At 42.0% G+C, this 26447-nt stretch overlaps 2 protein-coding genes and 1 long non-coding RNA gene across 6 annotated transcripts in view; 2 read left to right on the forward strand and 1 right to left on the reverse strand.

The window, feature by feature from the left end:
- Window positions 1-5354, forward strand: part of LOC110471227 (uncharacterized) — a 46761-nt gene extending 41407 nt beyond the window's left edge. The window contains exon 4 of one of the 3 annotated variants that reach the window (XR_014951553.1): window positions 5337-5354. This is a non-coding gene — a long non-coding RNA (uncharacterized LOC110471227). Of the gene's footprint in view, window positions 1-1032; window positions 3518-5336 lie in introns of those variants that run through there. The other 2 variants (XR_013341563.2, XR_014951552.1) reach the window with 2 other exon arrangements.
- RCL1 (RNA terminal phosphate cyclase like 1) overlaps window positions 1-6207 on the reverse strand; it is a 30645-nt gene extending 24438 nt beyond the window's left edge. The window contains exons 1-3 of one of the 2 annotated variants that reach the window (XM_021531709.4): window positions 6051-6207; window positions 3442-3513; window positions 2449-2624 (exon numbers count right to left, since the gene is read on the reverse strand). In XM_021531709.4, the coding sequence (XP_021387384.1) occupies window positions 2449-2624; window positions 3442-3513; window positions 6051-6186 (384 nt within the window). In that variant the 5' untranslated portion in view covers window positions 6187-6207. Of the gene's footprint in view, window positions 1-2448; window positions 2625-3441; window positions 3514-6029 lie in introns of both variants that reach the window. The other variant, XM_085567610.1, reaches the window with a different exon arrangement.
- Window positions 6208-15921: 9714 nt separating this feature from the next.
- On the forward strand, window positions 15922-26447 carry AK3 (adenylate kinase 3). The gene is made up of 5 exons (XM_021531710.4): window positions 15922-16124; window positions 20293-20412; window positions 23216-23388; window positions 25034-25152; window positions 26093-26447. Exons 1-5 carry the CDS (start codon window positions 15977-15979, stop codon window positions 26214-26216), a joined length of 684 nt encoding a protein of 227 aa, XP_021387385.1. The 5' UTR covers window positions 15922-15976; the 3' UTR covers window positions 26217-26447.

Genomic DNA, 26447 nt, shown 5'->3' on the forward strand with positions numbered 1-26447 from the left:
CCTACTCCAGCATGGGGTCCTGCACTAGCTGCAGGTGGACATATGCTCTGCTGTGAACATTTATGGGTAGCAGGGGGACAGCTGCCTCACCATGGTCTTCATTATGGCTACAGGGAAATCTCTGTTCCAGTGCATGAAACACCTCCCATTTTTCACTGAGCCTGCTCTCTGCAGGGCTGTTTATCTCACATATTCTCACTCTTCTCTCCAGTTCTAGGTTATTCCACTGTTCCACCCCCCCATCTCTTCCTCCTTAAAGCTGTTACCCCAGCAGTGCTACCACCATCACTGATAGGTTCAGACTTGGGCAGCAGTGGGTCTGTCTTGGAGCCAGATGACATGGCCTCTGTTGGAAGAAGGGGAAACTTTTGTCAGCTTCTTACAGAAGCCACCTCTATAGCATCCCAGCTCAAAAAATCCAGCAATGCAAATTCAAGTTCCCACACAATACAACCCACTAAGTTGAAACAGAGAAGTTGCTACATGAAGACCAGCAGGTAAAGCACCTAAATTCCCACACTGTAGTCACACTGGTTTGCCTTTCCACCTTTGGAAAGCATAAAGTATACAGATAGATAAACAAATTCAAGCACCTCTTTTTGGGCAAGCATAGGTAATAATTGTTCACTGAGTTAATATATACTCTCTGTCTACTGAAAACTAGAAACCAAAATAGATTTTAAACCAAGTTTTCTTTTACTTAAGCATATAAATAAATTAGGGTAACACTTAAATTTGTGCTTTTAGTCTCAGAAACCAGGAGACACATATGTTATACAAAACAACTTGTAGAAGTCCTCTGGTGCATTGGTATGCACCAGGTTTAATGTTTACTCAGGGAAGTTAAATAGACATAAGCCAGGGAAAAACGATTTTAGGAACTGGTATTCAGTTACAACCATTTAACAGTTAACAAGGATGAGCTGAGTCACAGTAACTGAAGTTGTTACTGTGTTGTCACTAAGAACTAAACCATAATTGCTACTATACCACGATGAACTTAACATGTAACTCTTTACATGTTACTTTCAGCATACCGAGCTTGGGAGTCAGCCGATGTATGCCCACCCACTTGTGAGAGCTCTGGCAAGTGTAAGCACCCTTCAAGTACAAAGCAACCTTAATTCTTGCACCCATTTGAACTAAAACAGTTTCATCTCAGGCCCATGTGACTGATGCCCAAAAGGAGATAATTTCCAGAATCAAGACTCTGTTGCTTACAGGAGTGTCCAAATTGTTCATAAAAGCAATATGAAAACTGGACTACTCTCCATCTCCAGATTATGCAAGAATTTCTCCATTGTGATTAAATCATCAAGAAAAAAGGACTTTTCTTTGAGTCTTACTACTTACCAGTTACAATAAGTATTTTTAATCACAATGACAGAAAGGATATCAAAAAATACTTCCACTTTTTTTCTTATAGTGCTGTGTACAACCCACTTTGATCATCCCTTGACTCATGGGGATGTCTCAGAGAGCCAGAAGTGAGAGAGTGAGTTTTTTAAATGACCAGAGAAACACAGCTGGAAAGTAATAAATTCGAGCAGGACTCAGCGGCTCATATAATATCTATAGTTATATTCCACAGTATTTGCATTCATTTAAACTGGTTACATTTTCAGATTACAATGTGTCCTTAATTTACTCAGAGGAAAACAGGCAGTGTCCAACCACCATTCAAAAAGTAAAGAGTAATGTTGTTCTCTAAAAGCAGAAGTTTATGTTTGGAGTTTTTGGAGAAAAATAAATCAAGAGTGCGACCACTAATCATTACTTCCACATTTTGTCACACCTCTCACAGCTCATTTCTGTAACAACGCTGGTACAAAACAAAGGACTACAGATCCATAATAGAAAACAGCAAGCATTTCATAGCCATTTAACCTACCACACCTTCTGGCACGTTTCTGAATAACCAGAGAGTTATTATATACTTTTGCTACTGTAATTGCCTAATCACCAGATGACTCCTATTTCTAATAGAAAGAAGACTTGACAGCAACAGTGGAATGACTATGTCCAGAATCCAACAGAAGAGAAACATTTCTTCCTTTGTGCACTCATAATTTGAAGACACTCTCTTCTTTACAGAGTAAAGACGTGTAGTGCAAGAGAAATAATCCGTTGTAATTCTAAGAGAAGAGGACAACCAAACCTGTGTCAGGGCCTCACAATGAATTTAAAAGGAGTTTGCAGGGAGAAGACAGAAGCTGTACAGAAATGAACATCAGTTCAGTCAGGGGTATTACAAACTGAAGTTTAGAGTGTGATACACTCTAGTTTAGCAGATGCTTCTTTGACTCAGAGAGCAACAATGCAGCAACAATGGATACTTCTGGATGTGAGGGATGATAAAAATTCAACATGTTTTAGACACTTCTTCTCAATCTTCTTATTTTAGGTGGAAAAAATATCCTTCTCTGATATTTAAACTTTATTACTTACTGAAGGATCTACTTGATCATTTGTTACTCCCCTCAAGACAATCTTCAGTGGATGCTTCATGAAAGGTGCCAAGCAGAGCAGACTTTCCAAGTAGTAGCCAATACCACGACTGGGGCTGCAGTCATGTTCCAATGAGCCTCCGTACAGAAGACCAGGCTGATAATACAAGGTAGTACCTGGGGAAGAGGCCAGGGGAGCAAACCAAATGAGAGCACTGTAAAACACGGGCCACTGAAACAGCATAAAAATACTTTGCAAAACTGTATGAGGCAAACTGGAGGCAGAAGATGATATGGAAGGCTGTTGCACTTCCAGCACACTATTTACATGTCTGCAGCTAATAAATGGGTCAACACATGAGTGTCTGTCTATCCTGCACATCATTTTCCTACTTTCCCCTCCCTCTAAAACCTTAGCAATCTACAAAATGCTGATACAAGCAATTATTATTTTCCACAAAAGCTAAACCTTCATCAGTCCATCAGGTCATTGGAATCTTGGCATATCTGATGGTAATTAATTTGCCTTACTTACCATCCAAAGATCATTAGAACCCATAAGAAAAAAAGAAAAAACTCAGACCAGGTGAAGTTTCACATGGGATGCTTTTCACTGTAATCAAACTGTTTTCTAAGCATGAATAAGCAACGGTCTGGCTAAGAAGTTTGCCTCTGTAGAGGGTAAATCTTCTTCTACAAAAATCGATTCTGGCACAGAGGAACATTTTCGCACCATGAAATCCTGCATACCTAACAAAATACTAATTTTAGTTATTGGGCAATAGAGCTTTCTTAGCTCTCTGCATTACGGTGGAGCATTGACCTTCTTGCATGTGATCAATTATTACAGAACTTGTCAACTTTGTTATTTCTGATCTTCTCAGTCAATCTTATCTGAACACCTACCTCTATCAAGACAAGACTTCAATTCTACTGAAGAAACTGATAAATCCTGGAGACCAGAACAGATGAAGCAGAAAAAAACAGATCTCACCTGTTTGGTTTATTTCAATCCGTGAGCCATTGGTGACTTTGTCAATCAGGCGAATAAAACTTGCTTCAAAATCTAAGGAGTAAAGCACAGACATAATTATTTCTTAGAAGTTCAACACCTTACTTGTACTTTTACCCTTTCCTGCCTTCCATGACAGTAAGGCTACTCTCACTCTTCAAGCTGTGGTGTAATGCCAGCACATGTGAAAAGGCAATTCCCTGTAAAAACAGAGATGTTAATGTGAGCCTCCACACTTATAGGCACCTCAAATCAGTTCAGATGCCCTCAGATGTGGCCACTAGACTAGTCACACTCCGCTCCCTGGCACACAACACATAGTACAAGTAGACATTTCTGACCACAGTGGCTTGAAGGATTGCCCTCGTCCAGGATAAAACCTTTGACAATTTAAATTTTGCTCAGTACAAAGAAAAACAGACAAATCAAAGCAAACAGGACCCCATTTACTGAAGCATGACAAGCTAATAACAGCTTCACATTATTCTCTGTAAAAGTGTTAGTTTAAAAGAAGGGGACATTTAGACATGAAGTGCTGCTACTTTGTAGCTCTTCTACAAACAGAATTAGTTGTTTGCAGACTCTAAAATTTTCCATTTCCAAAACAGTTTTGGACATATTTAGGGCTAGAGAACCACAAGTCTTCTCACGGCCTCTTTTCTTGCTTACTGTGTTCACTATATTATAGCAGTTGGTATGGAAATAATTCCTCAGTTTCCCTTGATTATGTGGCCTCTCACCCAGAGACAATGAAAAGGACACGCAAATTTAAAGCAAAATAAAACCAAAAATACCAACCAAAAAAGTAAATAACACAAAGAAATAATAACAAAAACAAACAAAAATCCCCAGCCAACTGAAAAAAGCCATCCCAGGAAGAATATGCTAGTATTCTAGTATTCCAACATGGTACAGGCTCAGTATCAGGAAGGTAGGTGAATATATGCAGAATTCAAAATCCAGTTAGTTTTAAGAGCCAGCAGAATCTGCATAATTGTTTGTAGGCTGCAGAACTCCCTTAGCAATAATCCTGTGCTACTTCTTACACAGTAATCATATGTATGTGACTCTAGGATGTCATAGATATTTAAACCACAGAGCTAACTGCAGGATTTACAGTTTGGCAATATTTGCATAACATGACTGATGTCTCAGTCACACAATACTAGTTCTGCTCTCTTTCTAAACTATGACAGCTTATATGCTTACAAAGTTTATATGACGTTATAAGCACTGGGGCATCTTCCAGTGCATCTTTGTGAGCATACATTTCACTCTTGGAGAACACTAGTAGCAGAGTTTACAAAAGTTCTAGTCATGAAAAGCAAAAATACCTGCGTGTTGAATTATCAACACAGATCAGGATTTATCGTTATTATTTTTCTGTTATAGTCATAGTTTACACTTGAACCCATACTTTAAAAAGTAAATTCAAATACTCTTTAAAAAAACATGGCAATAGCTACAAACTTCACCATCACCAAATCCTCCACAGTGATAATAAATACTTTGGATGGTAGTAAATGTTAAGTCAAGCACACGAGAATGCTTTGGCTGTTTTCGAGTAGACTTTTTAGCTACATACCAAAGGCTGTGTACAAAAGTAACTAAAAGGTTTAGCTACTCCTCCTCAGGAGGCAGAGAAGCCTGTTCTGAACATCGTAACAGGGGTCCTTGCCCAAAAAATAACTGAACACCACAATAATGTTTCTTCCTGGAGCTTTGCTCTATTGTTTTCTTGTTTATGATGGAATTCATCCCGGGATGTCAAAGACTTTGTACAAGAATGACGGTAATACTCCCAAGAAAGATATCCCTCAAACAAATCCGCAGAAACGAGAATAAATTATTCCCCTCTTTCACTTTTTCTGTTTCAGCAAACCCTGACAAAAATCAAAGCATAAAACATGACCTATTAAAAGTGGAACGTGAGCTCCCACAAGCACTGGAAGCACACGACGCTTGGGCACGGACACGGGCACGCGGCAGAAACATGGAATCAATCCCAAGAGACAGGGAATTAATCCTGCCATCCCGACTGCGAAACCACCACCGCGGGAACGCGAACCGGTTCCGGGGCTGTGGAGAGGCTCCCGCACACGCAGCGAGCCGGGCCGAGCCGAGCCGGGCCGGGCCGGGCCGAGCCGAGCCGAGCCGGGCCGGGCCGAGCCGAGCCGGGCCGGGCCGAGCCGAGCCGAGCCGAGCCGAGCCGGGCCGAGCCGAGCCGGCGGGACGGGGATGGGTCTGCCCGCTGCCCCGCGCCCCGCCGGGCAGCGAGGGATGCTGACAGCAGGGAGCGGCGGGTGTCACCGCCCCTGCCCCGGCCTCCCTCGCCCCCTGCCCGCTCCCCGGGCTCCTCCTCCTCCCAAAGCCCCGCCACCCACGTGTGACCGCGGCACCCGAGCCGGCGTGCGGAGCGCCCAGGGGAGAGCGCGTCCCCGGGAGCGCGGCCGGGTCCCCCCCCGGCGGGGCCCGCCAGACGGAGCCCGGGCTGTCCCAGCTCCAGGGGCCTGCCCCTGCCCGGCGGCACGCCCCGGGCACAGCCGCCGCCGCAGCTCCGCCGGCCCGACCTGCCGCCCGCGGCCGCTCACCGCGGAGGCCGGGGTCCTGCTCCTTGGCGCGGATCCTGCGGATCTTCAGCGGGCGGCCGCTGAGCGTGGCCAGCACCAGGCGCTGCCGCAGGAAGTTGCAGCCCGTGTAGCCGAGGCACTGCGGCTCGCCCGCCATCCCGGCCCACGTGCTGGGAACAGGAAGCGCTGGGACAGCGGCGGGGCAAAGGGCAGGGGGCGGGCAAAGGGCTGGGCTCGTCGCGGCGCGGGCGGCAGTCTCTGCCTTTTCCCCTGCTCTCCCAGCCTGCGTGTTTTCAGCTGAAGCTTAAGGAGTGTGGAAGTGCCGGGAGATGTGTCTGACCGCAGCCCGGCCCGCTGCTCCTCCGCGGGATGTGGGCTCTCCTTCGGCGGGCGGGTAAGGACGGTCCGGAGCGGAACGTCGTGCCCGCACAAGGATACTGCCACCACATCGAAATGAGTCTGTTCCTGGAAACATGTTCCTTAGGCAGTACTTTTCAGTAATTTATCCCTGGCTACCTTAAGGGAAACGGGCGGAGGAATGATTCCTGCTCGCGGTCCTTGGGACAGCGTGTGTGCTTAATGACAGTGTCCTGCTGTTCTTAAGGAGGAGACCGACTAAAACTTCCAGTCTCTTATTTTAAGAGAAACATCGATTACAGTGGAGGTGTGACAATATAAATTGTTAGGCTACATTTACATGCCCATGAAAAGAAGTTTCCTATAATGGAATAGTCTGCTTGGAAGGGATGTACAAGAATAATTTAGCCCAGTGCTTCACTTCAGGGCTGACCCAAAGGTAAAGCAGGCTCTTAAGGGCTCCATCCAAATGCCCCTTACACAGTGATAGGCTCAGGGCACCATCAGGCTTGGCCACTCTCTCTTTATTATAAAGAAATGCTTCCTAATGGCAAGTCTGAGCCTCCCTGCCCAGCTCTGAACCGTTCCCACACATCCTGTCCCTGGATCCCAGGGAGAAGAGATCGGCACCTCCCTCTCCACTTCCCCTCCTCAGGAAGCTGTAGAGAGCAAGGAGGTTGCCCCTCAGCCTCCTTTAATCCAAACTAGACAAGCCAGAGCCCTTAGCAGCTCCTCACAGGCCATGGTGTGCAGTGCTTCCACCAGCTGCCTTGCCCTTCTCCAGACACCTTCCAGGACCTTCCCATGGTTCTGAAATGGAGCCCAGAGCTGCACCCAGCACTCGTGGGGGGCCCTGCCCTAACGCTGGACACAGAGGGATGATCACCTCCTCAGAGTGCCAAGGTTGCTGCACTCAGGATGGGTCAGGATGGGTTTGCTGCACTCAGGATGGGTTTGCTGCACTCAGGATGGGTTTGCTGCACTCAGGATGGGTTTGCAGCACTCAGGATGGGTTTGCTGCACTCAGGATGGGTTTGCTGCACTCAGGATGGGTTTGCTGCAGCCAGGATGGGTTTGCTGCACTCAGGATGGGGTTTGCTGCACTCAGGATGGGGTTTGCTGCACTCAGGATGGGTTTGCTGCACTCAGGATGGGTTTGAGGCACTCAGGATGGGTTTGCTGCAGCCAGGATGGGTTTGCTGCACTCAGGATGGGTTTGCTGCCCTCCTGGCTGCCAGGGCACTCTGCTGGCTGCCACAGAGCCTGCTGCCAACCAGCACCCCCAGAGCTCTCTCTGCAAATCCAGAGCTGCCCCTCTCCCAGTTCAGACTTGTGTCTGGCATTTCTCCATCCCAGGTGCAGAATCTGGCATTTTGACTTGTCATTTTCATGTCATTGAAGATTGCCCAGTGCTCCACTCTATCCAGATCCCTCTCTCTGCAAGGCCTTTTGTCACTCAGGAGAGTCAACAGCATCTTCCAGAGTTGTACAGCAAAAGTCAGACAGTTTCCTTACAAATGATAACCACTTTTTATTTTACTAAATTGTTTTCCAGAGACTAAAACTCATTTTTTAAACCCATGATAGGCACACTTTACAGAAACTGAAGGAACTAAGCCACCTATTATTAGTTGCTTGCTGACTTTGTGATCAACATGCGTAAGGATTTTTGTTATGTTGATGCACTGGTCTGCAAGCTTTGTACCACAGAAAAGCAGAAGGATTTGGTTGGAAGGGATCTTTAAAGATCATCTAGTCAACCCTTATGCTTAGACAGGGACACCTTCCATGGACCAGGTTGCTAGAAGCCCCATAAAACACTTCAACTCTTACAAGTCCTTATTAGGCATCCACAACTTCTGTAGGCAATTTATGCCAGTGCCTTACCACCTTCACTGTAGAAAAATTCTTCCTTATGTCCAATGTAAGTCTACCCTCTTTCAGGCTAAAACTCTTGCCCTTTGTCTTGTAACTACTTATTGGTAAAAATTTCTTCCTCTGTCTCTCTGATAAGCCCCCTAAAATACTGAAAGACAGCAATGAGCTCTCACCAGGGCCCTCTCTTCTCCAGGCTGGGCAATCTCACCTCTTTCAGTCTTTCCTCAAGAAGAATTTTTTCCATCCCACCAATCATTTTTGTGGCCCACATCTACACTAACTGAATCAGGTCCATCTTGCAGAACCACAGAGTCAGAATCACAGAATTGATTAGGTTGGAAAAGACCTTTGAAATCATCAGGTCCAATCTATGACCAAACATCCCTTTGTTGCCTCGACCATGGCACTGAGTGCCACATCCAGTCTGTTTTTAAACACCTCCAGGGACAGTAACTCCACAACCTCCCTGGGCAGTACATTCCAATGCCCAATCAGCCTTTCTGTGAAGAAATTCCTCCTAATGTCCAACATAAATGTTCCCTGGCATAGATTAAGACTGTCCTCTTGTCTTTCCTGAACTGAGGACTCCACAGCTGGATGCAGAAATCCAGTTGGGGTCTCACAAGCATGGAGTAGAATAGGACAGTCATGCCCCTTGACACACTGGGCACACAGCTGGATGCACTGCTCTTTATGCTCAAGTCCAATTTTTCACATATCAGTATCCCAAACTGTATAGATGCTGTGGATTTCCCAGACCCAGGTACTAAGGCAAGAAGACAAACCCAGAAAAATTATACATCTAAATCAGAAGACCACATCTGCGTGGAAACAAAGCCTAAGAAATTTTTTAAAAGGAAGCATGTTGAGAGATTTGTGGAAAATGAGGATCACAAAAATGACAGCAACAATGTTGTTAATGTTATTAAACAACATTAGTTCACATATGCGATGCCCAGGATTTCTGAGATATGGGCCAAAATATCTAGAGCTATTCATGGTTCATGTGCAGAGGAACCTCTCTGTATTTTTAGAAAAAGAGAGTTTTGTCATGGACAGTTTTGTGGAATTAAAGAATTGTAGCTTTCTGTGTGTAAGAAATGAGTTGCCAGTTGCAGCTTTGATCTAGAATATAACAGAAAATAGAGTGGGGCTTGGACATCTGAAATAATTTTATGTTGTGCACTGAGCAGAACTAAGAGAAAACTGAATGTAAGGAAGCTAAAGAACATACATATTTTCTCACAGCTAATAAATCTCTCCAAACTTCACCAAAATTCTTAAAACTTCCTTGATAAATCAGTTGTTTGTTTTCCTGCTTACAAGCAATTAAATTCAGTCAAGTCTGTGCATAATTCCTTCAGGCTTCAGAGTTTGGAGGGTATTTTGGAATTCCAGAACAAACAGTGCTAAACTTCATGACTAATGGAAAAGAAGTCTGGCACTTATTGTTTCTTATTTTCAGGGAACATTTTTGTCTTCTTTAATTTCCCTTATTCACAGGCCTTTTAGACATAATTTCACGGTAGTAGTTAAATAACAGTTTGAAGTGAGGGTGTGGATACAGCATGTGATAAAGGATGGAAACTCCCTACTGAAATTGAGTGTCTTCTTCTGTGAAGACAGCTGTGTAAAAGCCTTTCAGGTGCTGGGACTATGTTTTTCACTGCATTGTCTGGACTCTGTGTCTTAGATTTACATTGAAAATGTCTAGTCAGTGGTGTCTACTTTGAATGAACTCTCTTCTGTGGTTCATTTATCTTCCTTTGTGTACTCCCCTGTGCTCTCACACATGTATTTTTAGTTCTGTCCATCCTGTCCTTGTTCTATGACTTCCAATTACTTGCTATCATCTGTTAACAATTTGCAAGTATCTGCTTTATGTCAAGGCATGGGAAAACAAAATTGGGAAAACAAAACAGAAAACAGTCTTCCCTAAAAAATATTCCATTGGCAGTCAGAATTTTCTCATGTAACTGAAATAAAATACTTCTTATTTACTTCTACAGTAAAAAATCACTGGTATATATACTCTGCTGGTATAATGTATCACTGTCATGAAAGCTCTATCTGTCATAAAAATACTGAGTGACATAAAGGAGGGGTTTTGTTTCCCTGGGAATGCTAGTAGCTTGTTGTGCTAGAAGTTCAAGGATTTTTGGGTCAGGAAAATAATTTTTATCAACTGCCTAGAGATGGCATAGAGAGACTGAGTGGCAGCTCAGATATATTTACATGTCATGATCTCGCAGCTGTTACAATTTAACCTCAAAATGTAAAGCTATTACTGGCTTACCTTAGTACTCAGGGAAATGTTATTTTCATTTAACCAGTGGATGGAGAACATGAAAATCTCCTGATAGTTTAATCACTTAAGATAAATAATACAGAAGAGGTTATTACAGAAACTTCCAAAAGAGATCTGCTTTCTACTAATGTATGAGGGCTCCAAGAATGCAAAAAGATAACACTGTTCTCTGAATTTCTGTTAGTTTACATACCTCCCAAGACTTTTCAAGTTTCAGAAACCCAGCTATGTAACTTCTTTTTTACTTGAGCTTAATTTCTTTTCCTATTTATTTATTTTATTCCGAGGGATGTCTAAACAATCTGTGATGAGTTCTTTCAATAGGACTAAGATGACAAACTCCAAATACAGCTCAAAAGAACCACTGAGATAACAGAAATGTTTTCAAAATAATTTAAATTCTGAATTAGATTGTTATCAGCTTGTAACTACAACAAATTATTACCATTGCTTGTAACAGGACATAAGCCTTGTACTGAGTTTCCAAAGCATCAAAACAGAAGCTAATCAGATTTGCACTGTCTGAATGTTCTTTGATCTGCTTGCAGATTTGGTTTGCTTCTTTTAATTGTAGGAGCAGTTTTGACAAGTTTTTTGTGGCTAATTTATTTTTCTTGTATTTATTGTTTCTTTCCTTGGGCGCAGATCTGGAGCTGAACACAACTGGTTTAGCAAAAAAGACAAAGAAACTGTCTAATATATGTGGAAGGTATTATAACAGTAAACTCAGATGTTATGTAGAGCTACAGACTAGCGAAGAAAAAGCAAGGTGTAAAATTGTGTTAGCAAGCATATAAGACCAACTCCAAGTGAACCCTACAGGGATGAAGAAGAAGCTGTAGACAGAAGCACGGCATTCTTCCTGGTGAGGGACTCCAGATGCTAATGACTCACCACTACTCTCACCTGAGTGAGATCATAACCAGGCAAGGAGGGGAGGGGATAAACACAACACCAGGAGAATGGGAGAAACTAAGAAGTTTGTGTGCAGCAATTAATTCTTTATACAATAAAGATTAAATCTTAATAATGGTAATTTAGCATAAATTTTCTGTAATAATTATCAATTCTTGGATGAGACTGTTAGTTTCAATTACGTTAATAGATTTTATCACTTTATAAATAAGGTGTGTTTAATTTTTGTAATAAGGTTTTGAGTGTACACAAGCTTGTACAGGCAATGAAATTTGTCTGAAGAATACACGTTTCCTAGGAAACTTAGAGTTTTGGAACAACCCATGCTATGTATAAGTGTCAGTTTGCTGTACTCAGCCATCTGGGAGGAATAATTCATTATTTAATAAAGGTAGGAGTGACAGCACAAAAATTATAGTGTTATATCCCTCTTTGCAATAAAACATTATTTCAATCCAAATAAAGAATCACGGCTCTACATTTTTGGTTTGTAAAGAGTTAAGTCTTTGCTACTTTAAAGGAAACAGTTCAACAGCAACATTTCATTCTATGTATTTCAACCTATATCTAATAAAAAAATAAAAATCTGCTCCTCAAGTGTTCTTGATGGTATATATTTTTTGAGGGAGAATTTTCATCTGTGTTGTGTATATGTGTTAGCCTTCACTGAATAAGTATTTCATGCATTGTTTTAAAAAACATTAATGAGATATCTTGTTTGCAAATACAGCATCACAGCCTGATCCAGGCTGGTATCTAGATCAGTAGCCCAGTCTGTGGACCAAAGCAAGATCAGACTGGGTTGCTCAGGACTTCATCCAGTTGGGTCTTAAAAACCTCAGGGACCTGAGTCTACTAATACTTAGATTCCCCTGCCTGATGTACTGAGTCCTGCCACTCATGTTAGTAAGCAGCCTGTCCCTGCCTTCTCAGTAACCTTCTCATGGATAGTAGAAGGCTGCTATTAGGTACTCCTGATCCCTTCTTGTCTCCAGTCTTGTCTCTTGTCTCATGGTTCCATCTGTCTGTGGCCGTAGCTCTTCTCCATCCCCGATCATCTTGGTCATTCCTGCTAAATCTGTCCCAGCTGCTCAATGCCTGCTTTGTACCGGAGGGCCCAGTACTGGCCACAGTACACAGATGTGGCCTGAGAAGTGCTTAATAGAAAGGGATAACTGTTTTCCCTGATGTAGTGGCTACCCTCCTCTTAATATGTCTCAGGATGTTAGTGGCCACATACTTAGTGGTGGATGGCACTTAGCTGGCTGTAGACCAGTTCTTCCCAGTCTTCTCCAGCAGAGTTTCTGTCTTGCTGGTCAATTCTCAGCCTGCACTGTTGGAAGTAGTTGGAGTGTCCTGGATGGAGGACTTTGTACCTGCCTTTGCTGAATTTTGTCAGGGTCCTGCTTGGCCCCTTTCCCCACCTGTTCTTGCAGAGCTCCACTTCCTGCCCCTAGGTCCATGTGCTAAGGCCACATGGTTTGGTGTTACCCACAAAACTGATGAAGGTGTGCTCTCTCTCTTCTTTAGGGGTTATTCACAGACACTAGACAAAACAAGGTGCCAGGACAGGCCCTGCAAAAACATGCTCATTTTGGTACGGTACAAAACACTAAGCACTACACTTCTATTCTGGCCAGATTTACACCCATCAAATAGTCTACATCTCCACCAAATGAGGTACAAAAACTATGTGGAAGACCATGCCAGAAGTCCTGCCTGTCAGTGTACTATGACCTGTTCCTCATGTAAGTAACCATTTAATTTTGATACAAAGTACAACACTTGGGAAGTAGTTATCCAATAGTACTAAAAGAATTCTGTATCAAACTCAGATGAAAGGATTTAGATCTCCAAGGAGCATACCTGACATAAACTCTTTTGATAGTTTAAGGCTTAAAAAGCGTCTTCGAACATCTCTTATATTTGAAAAAAATGGTGAGTAATATGAAAAATTATTTATTGGTAATAACATTTTGATGTGTTTGGAACAAGGTTTTGATTACTGGTCAGTCACCAGGAGGGTTACTTCTATACTCACTAAGCAAGAGTTAACTTTTTAATTTATACCTGTAGGCTACATGTGTGAAAAAGATTAATCAGAATATAGTGCAAAATGTGTTACATAAACATTGACTACTCTGTTAAGATGTGAATAATTAAGTCTGAATGAAGATGATGAAGTGTTGTTTTCCAAACGTCATAATAAGGCTGCCAAAAAAACCACTTGCATGTCTCTAAATACATCATAGCTGTGTAAAGACTTGTATACAAACTAGTGAACCATTGACCCCATTTCTTCCGTTACTTCCTTTTCCACTTCTGAGTATGTCACAACTACTCACAAAATTACTACAGGGAGGTTTGGACTTCAGGAAAGATAGTGAAGGAAATGGGAACAATAATTTCTTTTACTACATATTTTCTGTAATCTAAGTACCCACCTCTGTTCTGCAAAGGCCATAGGTTAGTAAGAACCTGTGTTTGTGAGAGAAGTGTCTTTCTATTCTTTTCCATCCCTTCGACATTAATCTGTTATGAAGTTCAGAGAGGTTTCTAAATAGTCTTTAACAAAGGGATTGTCTTAGCCTTCCTGTCTGGATTTCTGGGCTGCTCAATAGGCCTGTAGACAGGCTGAACCAGGCTTTCTTTTTAACAGGCAGATAAGTTATTGCTGGCATTGGAGATTAGAGCTAATGATCTCTCTGACAAGTCTAGTTATTCGCTGGATATGTATTTCATACATTACCTTTCATTTTCCCATATATTTTCTTTAGGAAGATTTATCAACACATTTTGTGGACTTCTGCCATTCAGAAGTCTCTAAAGTATAGAGGTTAAAATGAACAATGTGGCTTCTAACATTTAAATGGCCTTTGCTGCCAAATTTTGTTTAAGACTGTGGTGCTTTGGCAGACTGAGGTGTTGCCCTGGGAACGCTGCTAAAGCTCCGAACATTTAACTCTTTCTGTCCTAGTACAATCTGGAATAGAGGTACTATTATGTTCATTTATGAAAGTTCACATTTCTAATTGTAATGAGACTTATGCTCATAGTGAGGCCTATGAGCTAAACCAGTGCCATCCTACTCAATTGTTGAGGCAATTAATTTTGTTGACTGGGGAGTTTTGGGGCTGTATTCCTATTTAATTACTGTTTCAAAGTATCAAAAAGCCATTTGAATATTATCTTTTGGCTTTACTTGTTTCACTGTGAAATTATTGAAATGAAACAATGCTTTAAAACAGGAAGCTGAATTTCATTGATATTTTGACTCTAGCTCTCCTTTCTGCTCACTTTTTCACTGTGACTTTTCTGGTACAGTGATTTAGATCCATCAACATGTCCAGAACCTTGAGCTGGAAGGCTCACTTCTCCTGCTGTGGACATGACTGTGAACACTCAGGAAATGGGACAATCTAATGTTTTGGCCAAAATATTGCATTCTGATGTAGCTGAGGATCACCAAATCGTATCTGTGGGAAAGGACATCTTCGTATTTGGAAGAACACTACTCATAACAAGGGAAACCTGCAGCTGTTCACATTCAAGTATCATAACAAAACTCAGGCACAGCTCATTAAAAATGCAGCTGCCTCCTGCTACACAGTGGGAGCTTATTTGTGAGAGACCAGCAAGAGCAAGGCTGCTGCATGAGGGTGAAGGCTCACAGCAGTCAGCCACAGCCTCAGGGCACCTGGGCAGGGCAGTGACAGCAATGGGATGTGCCAGCAGCCAAGCAGTCATTTGGTGACAGCCAGGTAAGGAGCCACCTCCCAGTTCAGTTTGGGAAATTCTCATGGTAATTCAGGGAAGTGGTGGTCACCATTTCTGGGGATATTTAAAAGGTGAGCTTGTGTCATTTTGGTGCATGGCTTAGGGATGGACTGGCAAAGCTGGATTACTTGTTGGGCTCGGTGATTCTTAAGGTCTTTTCCAAACCAAATGACTCTTTGATTCTGTGTCCGAGAAGGGGCATGAGCTGACGGCTTAGGGAGCAGCCAAAATGGGCCTCCTGGGCAGAGGGATGCGGAGAAGCAGTCAGGGCCGGTTTGAACAGCGATGCCTAAATGCGGTCTTGATGCGACCTTCTAAGATGCAGTTTGCTTCACTGATCTTTTTATTATCGTTATTAATCTATCCCTCCCTCCCCCGTGCACTTACGTAAAGGATCTTTCCTTCCTGCCCCTGATTGACAGCCGGAGAAGCTGTTCCCTGGGAAGACCGGCCCGGGCTCGCCGGCGCTGCCCGGGAAGGCGGCGCTCCTGCCGCGCTCCTGCGCACCCGCGGCGGGAGCGGCGGGGGCGGCGGGGGCGGCGGGAGCACCGGGAGCGGCGGGAGCACCGGGAGCGGCGGGAGCGGCGGGGGCGGCGGGAGCGGCGGGAGCGGCGGGGGCGGCGGGAGCGGCGGGAGCACCGGGGGCGGCGGGGGCGGCGGGGGCGGCGGGAGCACCGGGAGCGGCGGGAGCACCGGGAGCACCGGGGGCGGCATGGTGGTGCCGCCGCTGCTGCGCGCCGTCATCATGGGGCCGCCGGGCTCCGGCAAAGGCACCGTCTCCGCTCGGATTATCAAGCACTTCGGCGTGAAGCACCTCTCCAGCGGCGACCTGCTGAGGGACAACATGCAGAAGAAGACAGGTGGGGATGTGTGCGCGGCGGTGGCGGCTCCTCTTCCTGTCCCCGTCCCGCGAGAGCGGTCCCCACGCAGCGCTGCGCCGGCTCCCGCGGGACGCTGCTCCGCCCGGGAAGGGACACGCTCACGACACGCATTCCTGTCCCCAGCCCCGCTCCTCCCCTCCTTCCCCGCTTCTTCAATGGGGTTTGCTGCTCCCCGTCCCACCTCCGTGTGCCCCCCCGCGCAGGCAGAGGTTGGGTGACTTCACACAGCTCTTCCGGAGGCCACTCGAGTGGGCCTCGTATCTGCAGCCGTGGGTCCTCCATACGCTGTCACTTGCCAGCCTCCTCACCAAAGTGGACGGGGTTATCCTGTTTCCCTGTTTTCTTACATCTCGTTGCTTCCTTGCCTGGGGTGCTTTTCGTAAGCACCCACTGGTTTTTGTACGTGTTTCTAATGGTTCTGATAGTTTCTCATCGTTTCTCCAGCTGGAAGCATCTTAAAAGAGAAAAATATTCTCTTTTAAGAGCATATTTAAAATTCACACCTTTTAACAGGCAGGGCAAGAGAAGAGGAGGGGTTTTAGGCAACCAGACTTTTCTGGATGTTCATTTGATGGCTAAAAGTATTATTCCAATGTTACGCCTAGTCCTGAGCTGGCAGGCATAACATAGTTGTGCTTTCAAAAACAGCAATGTGCAAAATATTCAAACTGCATAGCTTTTAAAATTATTATCATCTTATGAGCTCACATCATGCTTAGGTTTCAGCATGGTCTGTGTTTACATACAGTGATGCTTATACCAGGTAAAGATATGAATTATGCTTGCTGAATAGTCCTAGCTTGACCTCTGGCCTCAGTTGAGATATCACAGTCCCTCTCTCTGTGGATTTTTGCAATGATAGAAGGTTCCCTCCTGACTTCCACATCTGCTTTTCTATACGGTGGTGTGTGTGAAAAACCTTTTAAGAACCATCTCAGGCTGCATGTGATGAAGTAGGAATATTATTATTTCCAGCAACTTCAAGCTGTAGAATATTCCCTTCACTTGTAAGTATCACTGCAGTATTATGCCTAGGTAACTGGCAGTCTTAGTTTTGGAATACTCATAAGCATGTCTGAAGGTGAAGCAGTTGTGATGTGATTTCCACGTGTCTTGACACAACTTCTTTTTACTCAGTAAGGATAATGACTTTGGTACAATGACCGACTTTACAATAGTTGCTATTGTAGATACTGTAAGTTAAGAATTTGACAGGAGCACATCTGCGTAGACATATCTGATCATATTCCTGCTATTTCTATTTGGTTGCACAATCATATGTTTTTATTTACAGAGGGTGACAAAACTGCTCTATTATGAACTTTCAGTGTAAGACCTGGTGTGTAGCCATTCCAAGATAATGAAGAAAATGTTATTTTACCAAGTGTTTTGAGATTTACAATGTTTAATAAATACTTTAGGTTTTGTGCAAGACCATAGAGCATCAGAATTATGCTGAAGGTTGTGTGAGAAGAGGTAATTGCAAGTGGAAATATCATGTTGATTGAATTGAGGTGGGAGCCTGAAGTGATGAAGGGAGAAGTGATTAGGCAAAGAATTCTAGGTGGGTTGGACAGGTGAAAGACTGTGAAGGAGAACAAACATGTGAAATGGAAATTTAGCAGACACGTTAAAATCCAGAATATAAGGAAAGAAATCAGTGGAAAGCTTAAGAGGTGAAGTTTGCTCTAAATTAGCTACAGCAGAATTTACAAGAATCTGCTACAGGGTGTCTCATTCACTAGTAAACCCAGACAAAACTCTATTGCAATTTCATTGAAAGTCAGTCACTAGTTTCAGAAATGGCTCCCAGATGGCTGAGATGAAGGTAGGAGGACTAGGTAATACACTGAAAATAGGAGAACAACTGACAGGCAGCTCAGACAACCTAGACAGATTCAGTCAAGGCAAAGATCCATGAGTTTTGATAATAGAAGAGTCTTGCAATTTCCAATTCTTTGGGAATTGGGTTACACTAACATGGGCAGTTAATGCCCTTGGAAAATTAGATATAGTTAACAGTAGTTATATGGTGCAAATTTTGCATTTGCTCTCTTGTGAAAATGGACATTGTTGAAAAGTCGAGTGTCCTTACCATTCTGTCTTCTGGACAGTGGAGAGTCTGTGAGCACTTCTCTAATGCTAAGGTAATTATTGTCTGATTATGGCTAGAGCTTGTTTGTTGTTATATGGTTAGAATGTGCCAATCCTTTGTAAAGCCATGGAACATGGAGACCACTTATCACCCACAAAGGAAAGAAACCTGTGTTACCTCTAATTCTGAAGATTACCATGCCTTTAGTGGTTTCAGACCCAACTTGAAAGAACTAAATAAAACTTACACAACCCCATTAAATCCCTCTCCCAACAGCAGGGGTGGGGAAAATAAGGCTGTGAGCTAGTGTATCAACTTTTCGTGCTAGTGTATGACTCTTTGGGTATGGTTCTGCCTATTTTTTTCCTTCTGTAATAGTGACCTGAGTCACTATTCTAAATTACTTGAGTTCTGTAGAGGGGGGCAAAAGGCAGCATTTTTCAAGCTCTGTTGGTCTAATAATAGCTTGCCATATTCTAAATCTTTCTGGGTCCAAAAACTCACGAATCTTTCCAAAGTAAGTTAGAATTGTTCCCTGTGAACCTTATCTTGCGCACATTTTTAGATCATTGTGGTCAAAGCAATGCTGCAACATAAATCAGTAGCAGAGCCAAGCATCAAGTACACATTAAACTATCTAGACATGATTTATTTCTTCTCCCAACCTACTTTTTCAGTGTACATGGTTCAAAGCACACTAGAATAATAAAAAAAGGTATGAAGAAGGGAACTAGGGAAAAGACACTTTGTACCCAAACAGACAGTAACCCTTTTTCCAGTTTGCACTGGAGGACTCAGGCACCACAGTCTGATTCTTTTCCATATAGTGAGCATGTTTTGAAGTCTGGCCAAGGTGCACAGTGCCTGCTTCTATACGGCCTTTACTTATCAAAGCCTGACTACAGATGTGAACAGGCAGTAAAGGGAAATTGTTTCTTTATTTTTTTTTCTCATCACCAAAGCTACTATTTGCATGATTTGAGGGCATGTACTGCTTTTCAGTTGCCTCATTTAAGGAAGGGCCTCTGTCCTGTTGCATATTCCATGCACTGAGATGTGACTGGCATTTGTCATTGCTCTCTGTTGAGAGTGGTTGTATCTGTGTGGGTATGTCAGTCCATCCCATTTTCTCTTCTTCAGTTTTCTGTAACTAGATCTTAACTGGGCTGCAAGTAAAGGCTTCTGTAGACCCACAATAAAACCAGTCAAGCTGCAGTGCTGGGTTACTTAATGTAATTGGGTAATTGTTTTATAAATGAAAGATATGGAAACTTTATGCCTAGGACACAACCCAGGCAACTGAATTTCTTCCTGGATATACCCATGATTTGGGTGAACTACAGCATGAACTACTGCCTGCCATGTAGGAGCATGGTGTGATAGCTGGAACTACCATGGATGGAATTTTAGTGAGCCAGTGGAATGAATGAGTGATACTAAAGGTTAGTCAGTTCCATATGAAAATCCTAGTGTCTGTGCTCCCATAAATAGTGTACAATATCTATGAACACTCTCTTGCAACTCTAGTAATCATAATACATATCTGGCAAGTGTGTCTCACTGCAGACTGCCAAAGGTGTTTATATTTGTAATGAAGCCTAAGTGTAAGTTAATAACTAGCCATTAAGCTGAGAAAATAACTTTCTTTACAAGAAGTCTGAGGGCTGATATCTTAATAAACTTGTATCCTTTCTATTTCTTATTTTAAAGACTCTTGGCTAATGGCCTCTCCTCGTTTTAGTTTTTGAACTTCATATTGCAAATACATATGAGTAAATTTTTTCAGAGGTTGTGAGGATAGAGGTGTGTTTTGCCCTACAGGTGGATCTAATTAATTGGATATGTATTTGCATGGTCAGATCCTAGTTGATCATCTGGATATTTTTTAATTTTGGCAAGCATGCTGTCTGTCTTGTTTATAACTTTTCTCTGTCATCCCAATCAAAACAATTTTTTTTGCAGGCTTGTGGGCTTTTTCTCATTTGCTGGATTTCTCATTTGCTGACCTCTCTGGAGGTCAGAGAGAGTGTAATGCAACTTCTTCTTTTGCAGAAGTGGGAATCCTTGCCAAGTCCTACATTGATCAAGGGCAGCTTATTCCAGATCACATCATGACACAACTAATGCTGAATGAGATAAAAAGTCTAGACCAGTACAATTGGCTATTGGATGGTAAGTTACCGTGTTGGGTATCACTACATATGGAGAGAAAATCTGTTCTGGAAAACCTGGTACTAGAAAACTTTGGTCGCTGGTTGCCAGCTCGTTGTGAAACTTTCAACAGATAGTCTGCCCCAGTTACTTTGGCTGACAAATGCTTTGGGTGTACCCTGCCTTCAGAACATTACAGGGATATTTAACTCATGTTAAAAAGGATCGTTCAACAATCCAGAAAAATTTCAAAACTGGCAATTCTAGCATTTTGTAATAATTCTTATGGTATTTCCTCATTCAAATAGGCATTGAGAAGTTTCTTTTTAAAAGTATTTTCCTATTAAAGTCCTTGAGGAATGGAAAACTTCTGAAGGATGGGGCTTTAGAATTATTTAAATAGCAAGGTAGGAATGAGATGCAGTAACAAGGTAAGTATGGAAAAGTACTGCAGCAGTGTGGAATGTAATAAAAAACATTGCTCAATTGCCCTAAAAGGCCTCCTTCATTTACTGTTTGGTTCTCTTCTCCAGAGTGAACCGTTTTGCAGTAAGTTCATTGCTTCAGCATTCTTACTAGAGAGAAAATGCATTTGCTGCTGTCTTCATGAACTGGATAGCTCTTGTTATTCTAGCCCATGGGTGTACAGCCCAGCACAAAAATAGTGTCTAGGCTGGATGTGTTTTTTCAGACTCTAGTCACAACCTGTCTCAGCAGATAAAACAAGAAAGTTATTTCCCTTTAGAGGGAGTGAAAAATCCACAGTGACCTCTGTGCCTTAGTGCTTTATTATACTTATATTTATATAGTTGCTCCTAGGTACAGTGATATTCTGGTGGCTTTAGTCACAGCTGGGTTCCTCCCTGAGAGAAAGGCTTTATTCCCACAGTGAACAGTACAATGAAATCTAAACAATAAAGCAAAGAACAGCAGATAATTTCATTTCTTTCTTTAGTTTCAGGCCCCATGTATAGTTCCAGTCTTGTGGATCTGGATGTGTAGCGGTATAGCTGTGCCCACTGGCAGCTCTCAGCAGGATGATTGTATTGAGACCATAAGAGAATAAAACAATTTCTGCTGCATGTTAATGTGCCCCTCCCTTTAAACTTTTGGGGCAGAAATTTTGTCTGCATCAGCATTTGTAATAAAACTCAATGAATTTCACTAGGAATGGCTCTGGCATAATGGGCTTCACAGGAACAACACTGTACTGTTGAAATATGTTAACCCAAAATCTTAAGTTTGGTAACTGCAATGCAGAACAAACAGGTGGGGTTGGTTATCTCAAACCAGAGTTGCTGAACCATTTGGATGTTAACTTAGCCAAACACCCATTTGCTGCCTTATAATAGGTTGGTTGCTTCTAGAGTCATAGCAGATGTAGCAGTCTGAGTTGTATGTGTCTGTGGGTATAATCTATTTAGATTTATGTGCTATATAATCTAGAGCATTTTTCTCTGTGTTCCTGGAATCTTCATAATTCATCACCTATTGCAGACCTTTTTCTGTATAGAGAGAACACTATGTAGAAAATGCCAGTTCAATTTCAATAAAATCCTTTTGTAAAGGTACTTCAATTTGTTGAGGAATTTTCTCATTACTCAATTCCAAGCAAACTCACTTTCTAGCTGTGTAACTTAGAAATATGGTAGCTGCAGTAAGAAAGGACAGCAGTTCTTGAACAGTGTTCAACAGCAGTGTTGAAGACCTGGCTCTTCCTCTGCTCTTAGCATTCAGAAGCACTTCCATGAGATAATGTGAATGTGTGAGAAATAGGATGAGGGCAGCTCATGACTGTGATGCAAGCCAGGTGCAAGAGACTTAATGCACAAGCAAGCACTTGGTCTGACTTAATCAACTCTTTTTGTAATGTTTTTCCTTACTCATGCAATGGACAGATAAACATTATGCAACAGTTTCTTAAGTTTGTGCCTATCAGTACGTGCCTTTATGGAAAAGTCTACTTATATGGTATGTTGCAAACTACAGGCTATGAAGAACATGAGACTATGCTAGAGCTTTTTAAGGAAAGGAACTGTTCCAGTGAATATAGGATGCAATAGCATGTTCTGCAGTAGCTTTGACTACTGAAGATCTTGTGCTTAATTTTTCATTTCAATTTCTTTGTGGAGCCCTTGGCTTTCTTCTTTGTTCCCACTGCACCCCTCCTAAGTTACAATAAATCATCTAATAGTTTGAGGCATAGAATAGGGAGCCACGGAGTTCATGGGGCAAAATACAGTCTTTGAAGTGGAGACAGGTTCCTGATCAACCTGAGTGTTCTCATAGTCATCATATCTGAAGACAGTTTGATATACAGAAACTTTCAGAAACCTTCTAAATCCTGTACTGCCTCTAGTAAACATATTGGGTTACTGCAGCTGAGTAAAATAGGTTTGTAATGTCCAAATGACCCTAAGCCAGACTTACACAGCTGTGAAAGTAAAAGATACCACAAATGTTTCTAGGTTGTTATTTTCATTTGATTTTTTATTATTCCAAATGTGCATATGGGGCTTTTATTCAGTGTAGTGGTATGTAGTGTATATATGAATATGGGGTATTTTTGCACTTATTCATTGCAGTTTGGGAAGATGATTAGCTGAAATAAAGAAATAAAAGCTGGTAGGCATTTAAAAAGTTAAAATGCCATGACACACTGAAAGATATTAGAAAATCTAATGTCTCTTCCATCTTTATATAACATGACAATGCTTTTTGGTTTTTCTGCTGTGTAACAATTATTTTCTCTAATGACTCAATCCAGGTAATTTTTGCTATAACTCTGTTTTCAGAATTTTATGAATTTGTTTCCTTTAAAAAGGTTTCCCCAGAACAGTTGCTCAGGCAGAAGCCCTCGATAAAGAATGTCACATAGACACTGTGATTGACCTGGACGTGCCATTTGAGACCATAAAGTGTCGGCTTACAGCACGCTGGATCCACCCTGCTAGTGGCAGAGTCTACAATCTTGAATTCAGTCCTCCCAAAGTGCAGGTAAGCAATATGCATTGGTGTTGGCACTAGGTAAGTACTGCATTGTGTTTGTTAGCTGCAGTAAAATATTGTTTGCATGTGTTGTTTCAAAACACAGCAGCTCAGAAGAAAATGGCTCATCTCATTTCTTGGGAGCACAGAAACTTTCTGGTAACACTGTGCTGGTATGAGGTATGTTAGTGACCTGGCAGAACCTCAAGCTGGTGGACAACGTATTTGTCCCCTGCAGAGCAGAACACCATGGTGTTTTGTAAGGACTTGTTAAAGCTGTTCACTGATCTGGAATAATGTCTGCCTTATGCACTGGCACAGGATCTGGGCATGGTCTTAGCCTGTTTTCAGCCTGTACAATTCAAAATGTAGCTTTCTTTTAGCCTTCTTTTCCTTCCTCCAGAGGAGTCATGCTTTATATATAGGAAACACTAAACCACCAGTCAGAGGAATCCACTTAATGCTTTACCCATGTTTATATTTAACCAGGATGGGTATTTTCAAGAGAAGAGCTGCTGTACTGCAAAACTGGATGCAGAAACTTTCAAGTCAGGGAAGCTTTTCAATAGATTTAATTTTCAACAGATTGTTATGGCTTGAAATATCCTAAAGAGGAGCTTTAAGATAAAGATCATACATTGTTACCTTAAGTTTTTTCAAGAATAATTTGATTTAGTGCAACTCAGCTAAAACTGTATCTTATCATTAACTCTAAATAATTTAGAGTTAAAGCTCCATTAATTTACATCAGAAGCACTGCAGGCCCTGTAGTTTTTGGATTTCAGTGTTGCAGGAAAAGAGGCCAGCTTAAAATACCAGGTAAGAACTGGAAGTGCACAGCTGAAAATACTGCCTTTGTTTTGTTTAAAACAAGGTGTTTAAAATCATGGTTATTTTCAATTGCAGAAGAGCATAGGCAAGATAGAACACCGAGTTCTCAGACTTACCAGAGCAGGTTTCAGCTGCCAGAGCTTTGCTATTTAGGATCTGTCTAACCTTTCACTAATTAGCAGACTTACCACAACACAGTGGACTGCAATACTTAAACTGAAAACATGGGATAAAGCTAAACAGGTGAAATATGGTTGTCTCTATTATCTTAACAGACCTGCAAAATGCTTACTTACTTAGTAGGAACAAAAGTTCACACATTAGGTCCCTACCTCTGTAGGGAAAGCTTCAGCTCACTCTTATGCTGTTTTTTGTACAGCTGTTATTAAATGATAAGTCTTCCATTTTGCAACTTAAAAATCAAAGGGCCATTAATTCCTTTGCCTATCTTAGTATCGTCAAATGAAGGTGCAGTTGGTGTCTTACTTCCTGTTATAAAGGCATGTTGTTTTCCCTTGTATGTGAAGGTTTTGTCTTCATGTTCCTCATATTCTACGAATGCTCCAGAGGACAAATTAGTCAAGTTATGATGATCTAATATTAATTGGCAATACTGAGGAAATATTTAACTGACAGACTGTTTTACTGGAAAGTCAAGAACTTACAATCCAGATGAGAACACAGGCAGCAGCCTCTCTTTATAAGCAGCAATCTACACTCTGATTAAGTGGAAATTGATCATAATTTAAATAGAAAATTACATGAAGCATGCTTAATGAGAAGTAAGAAGTATACTTTGGTATTTACTTTTAACCATGATTAGGGCATTGATGACATCACTGGTGAGCCGCTTGTTCAGCGTGATGATGACAAGCCAGAGACTGTCAGCAAGAGGCTTCAGGCTTACGATGCACAAACAAAACCTGTTCTAGAGTATTATCGGTAAGTAGTAGTATCTGTTCTTCCACATTCCCAAATCTTACTGTGCAGCAGCATAGCAAGGAAAGCATCTCTGTTACGAATATATTATACCACAACACTGAGTATGGTGTGAGTAGCTGTGTAGCTTTCATGAACTCATTAAGAAATCAACTCAGTAGAATGGGTATGATTTTCCAGGGTTGCAAGGGACCTTCTGGAACCTGTGTGGTAAATAGCCTGTCACTGCAGCAGCCACATTTAGCTTCATAAAGAATGCTATGCATTATTCAATACACCACAGTACTGTTCTGAGCTACAACAACTCTAGTGAGTGAGGTAACAGGCAGTTCCTTTTTTTGGCAAGAATTTACAATATTTTGTTTTCTGGATGCTTAAGCAGAAAATCTTATAATAAGTGCAAAGCGTCAAGAAGCAATAGACAAATAGAGAAACTGTTAATAGGATTTAAATTTGGCTGTTCTAAGAACAGGACTGTGATTGAACACAGCTAGCTAGACTCTTTAGGAATAATCAGCTAATTCAGAATTGTCATTTTCATTGTGGAGTGGAAATAAATTACTAGTTCTTTTAAGAGTCAAAATTATACACAATGTTTCTCTAAATGTAAAGCTGCAAGTATCATACTGCTAATATACAGATACGTAGTAGGTCACCATGTAGAGCTCTAGTCTTGCCTTGTCTAGACAAAGAAATCACACTCTGACAACATCCATGATTTTCCTTTCTGCATTTCCGTATTCACCACCCCTCACTGTATTCTTCCAGGACTGTTGAGCAGAAATCAATGTCCAGCCTGCATTTCCAGTGCTGCAGGTTTCTTGGTGTTATATCACATGCGTATTTTTCACACTCCTGACAGGGTAATCTTCAAGTGAAGTGGAGATTTTGGAACAATGAAGCAATTTGACATCTGTAATACTTTCTTCTTTTTCTTCCTTAGGAAAAAGGGGTTATTGAAATCCTTTTCTGGAACAGAAACCAATAAGATCTGGCCACATATCTATGCTTTCCTTCAAACCAAGTTGCCAGATGTTAGCCAGAAAGATGCTGCCAAGCCCAGGTGAAAATAGGTCAAACTTCTGCTCATCTTTCATAGCTCACTCCCAATTACATGAGATTCATCAATCAAGGATTTGTTCAAGTAGTCTACCAGACTCATCAATAATTTAAGTCCAATGCTGTCCTTAACTAACACTATGGTAAAATTTTGTTGCCTGTGGTTACCACTTCAATGCTGTATTTTTTTATACTAAATATACCTAATTTTAAAAATACAGTAACTGTCTTTAACAAGA

The sequence above is a fragment of the Lonchura striata genome, chromosome Z (assembly GCF_050655825.1).
Source record: "Lonchura striata isolate lonStrDom1 chromosome Z, ASM5065582v1, whole genome shotgun sequence".
In the NCBI taxonomy this organism is placed as follows: Eukaryota; Metazoa; Chordata; class Aves; order Passeriformes; family Estrildidae; genus Lonchura; species Lonchura striata.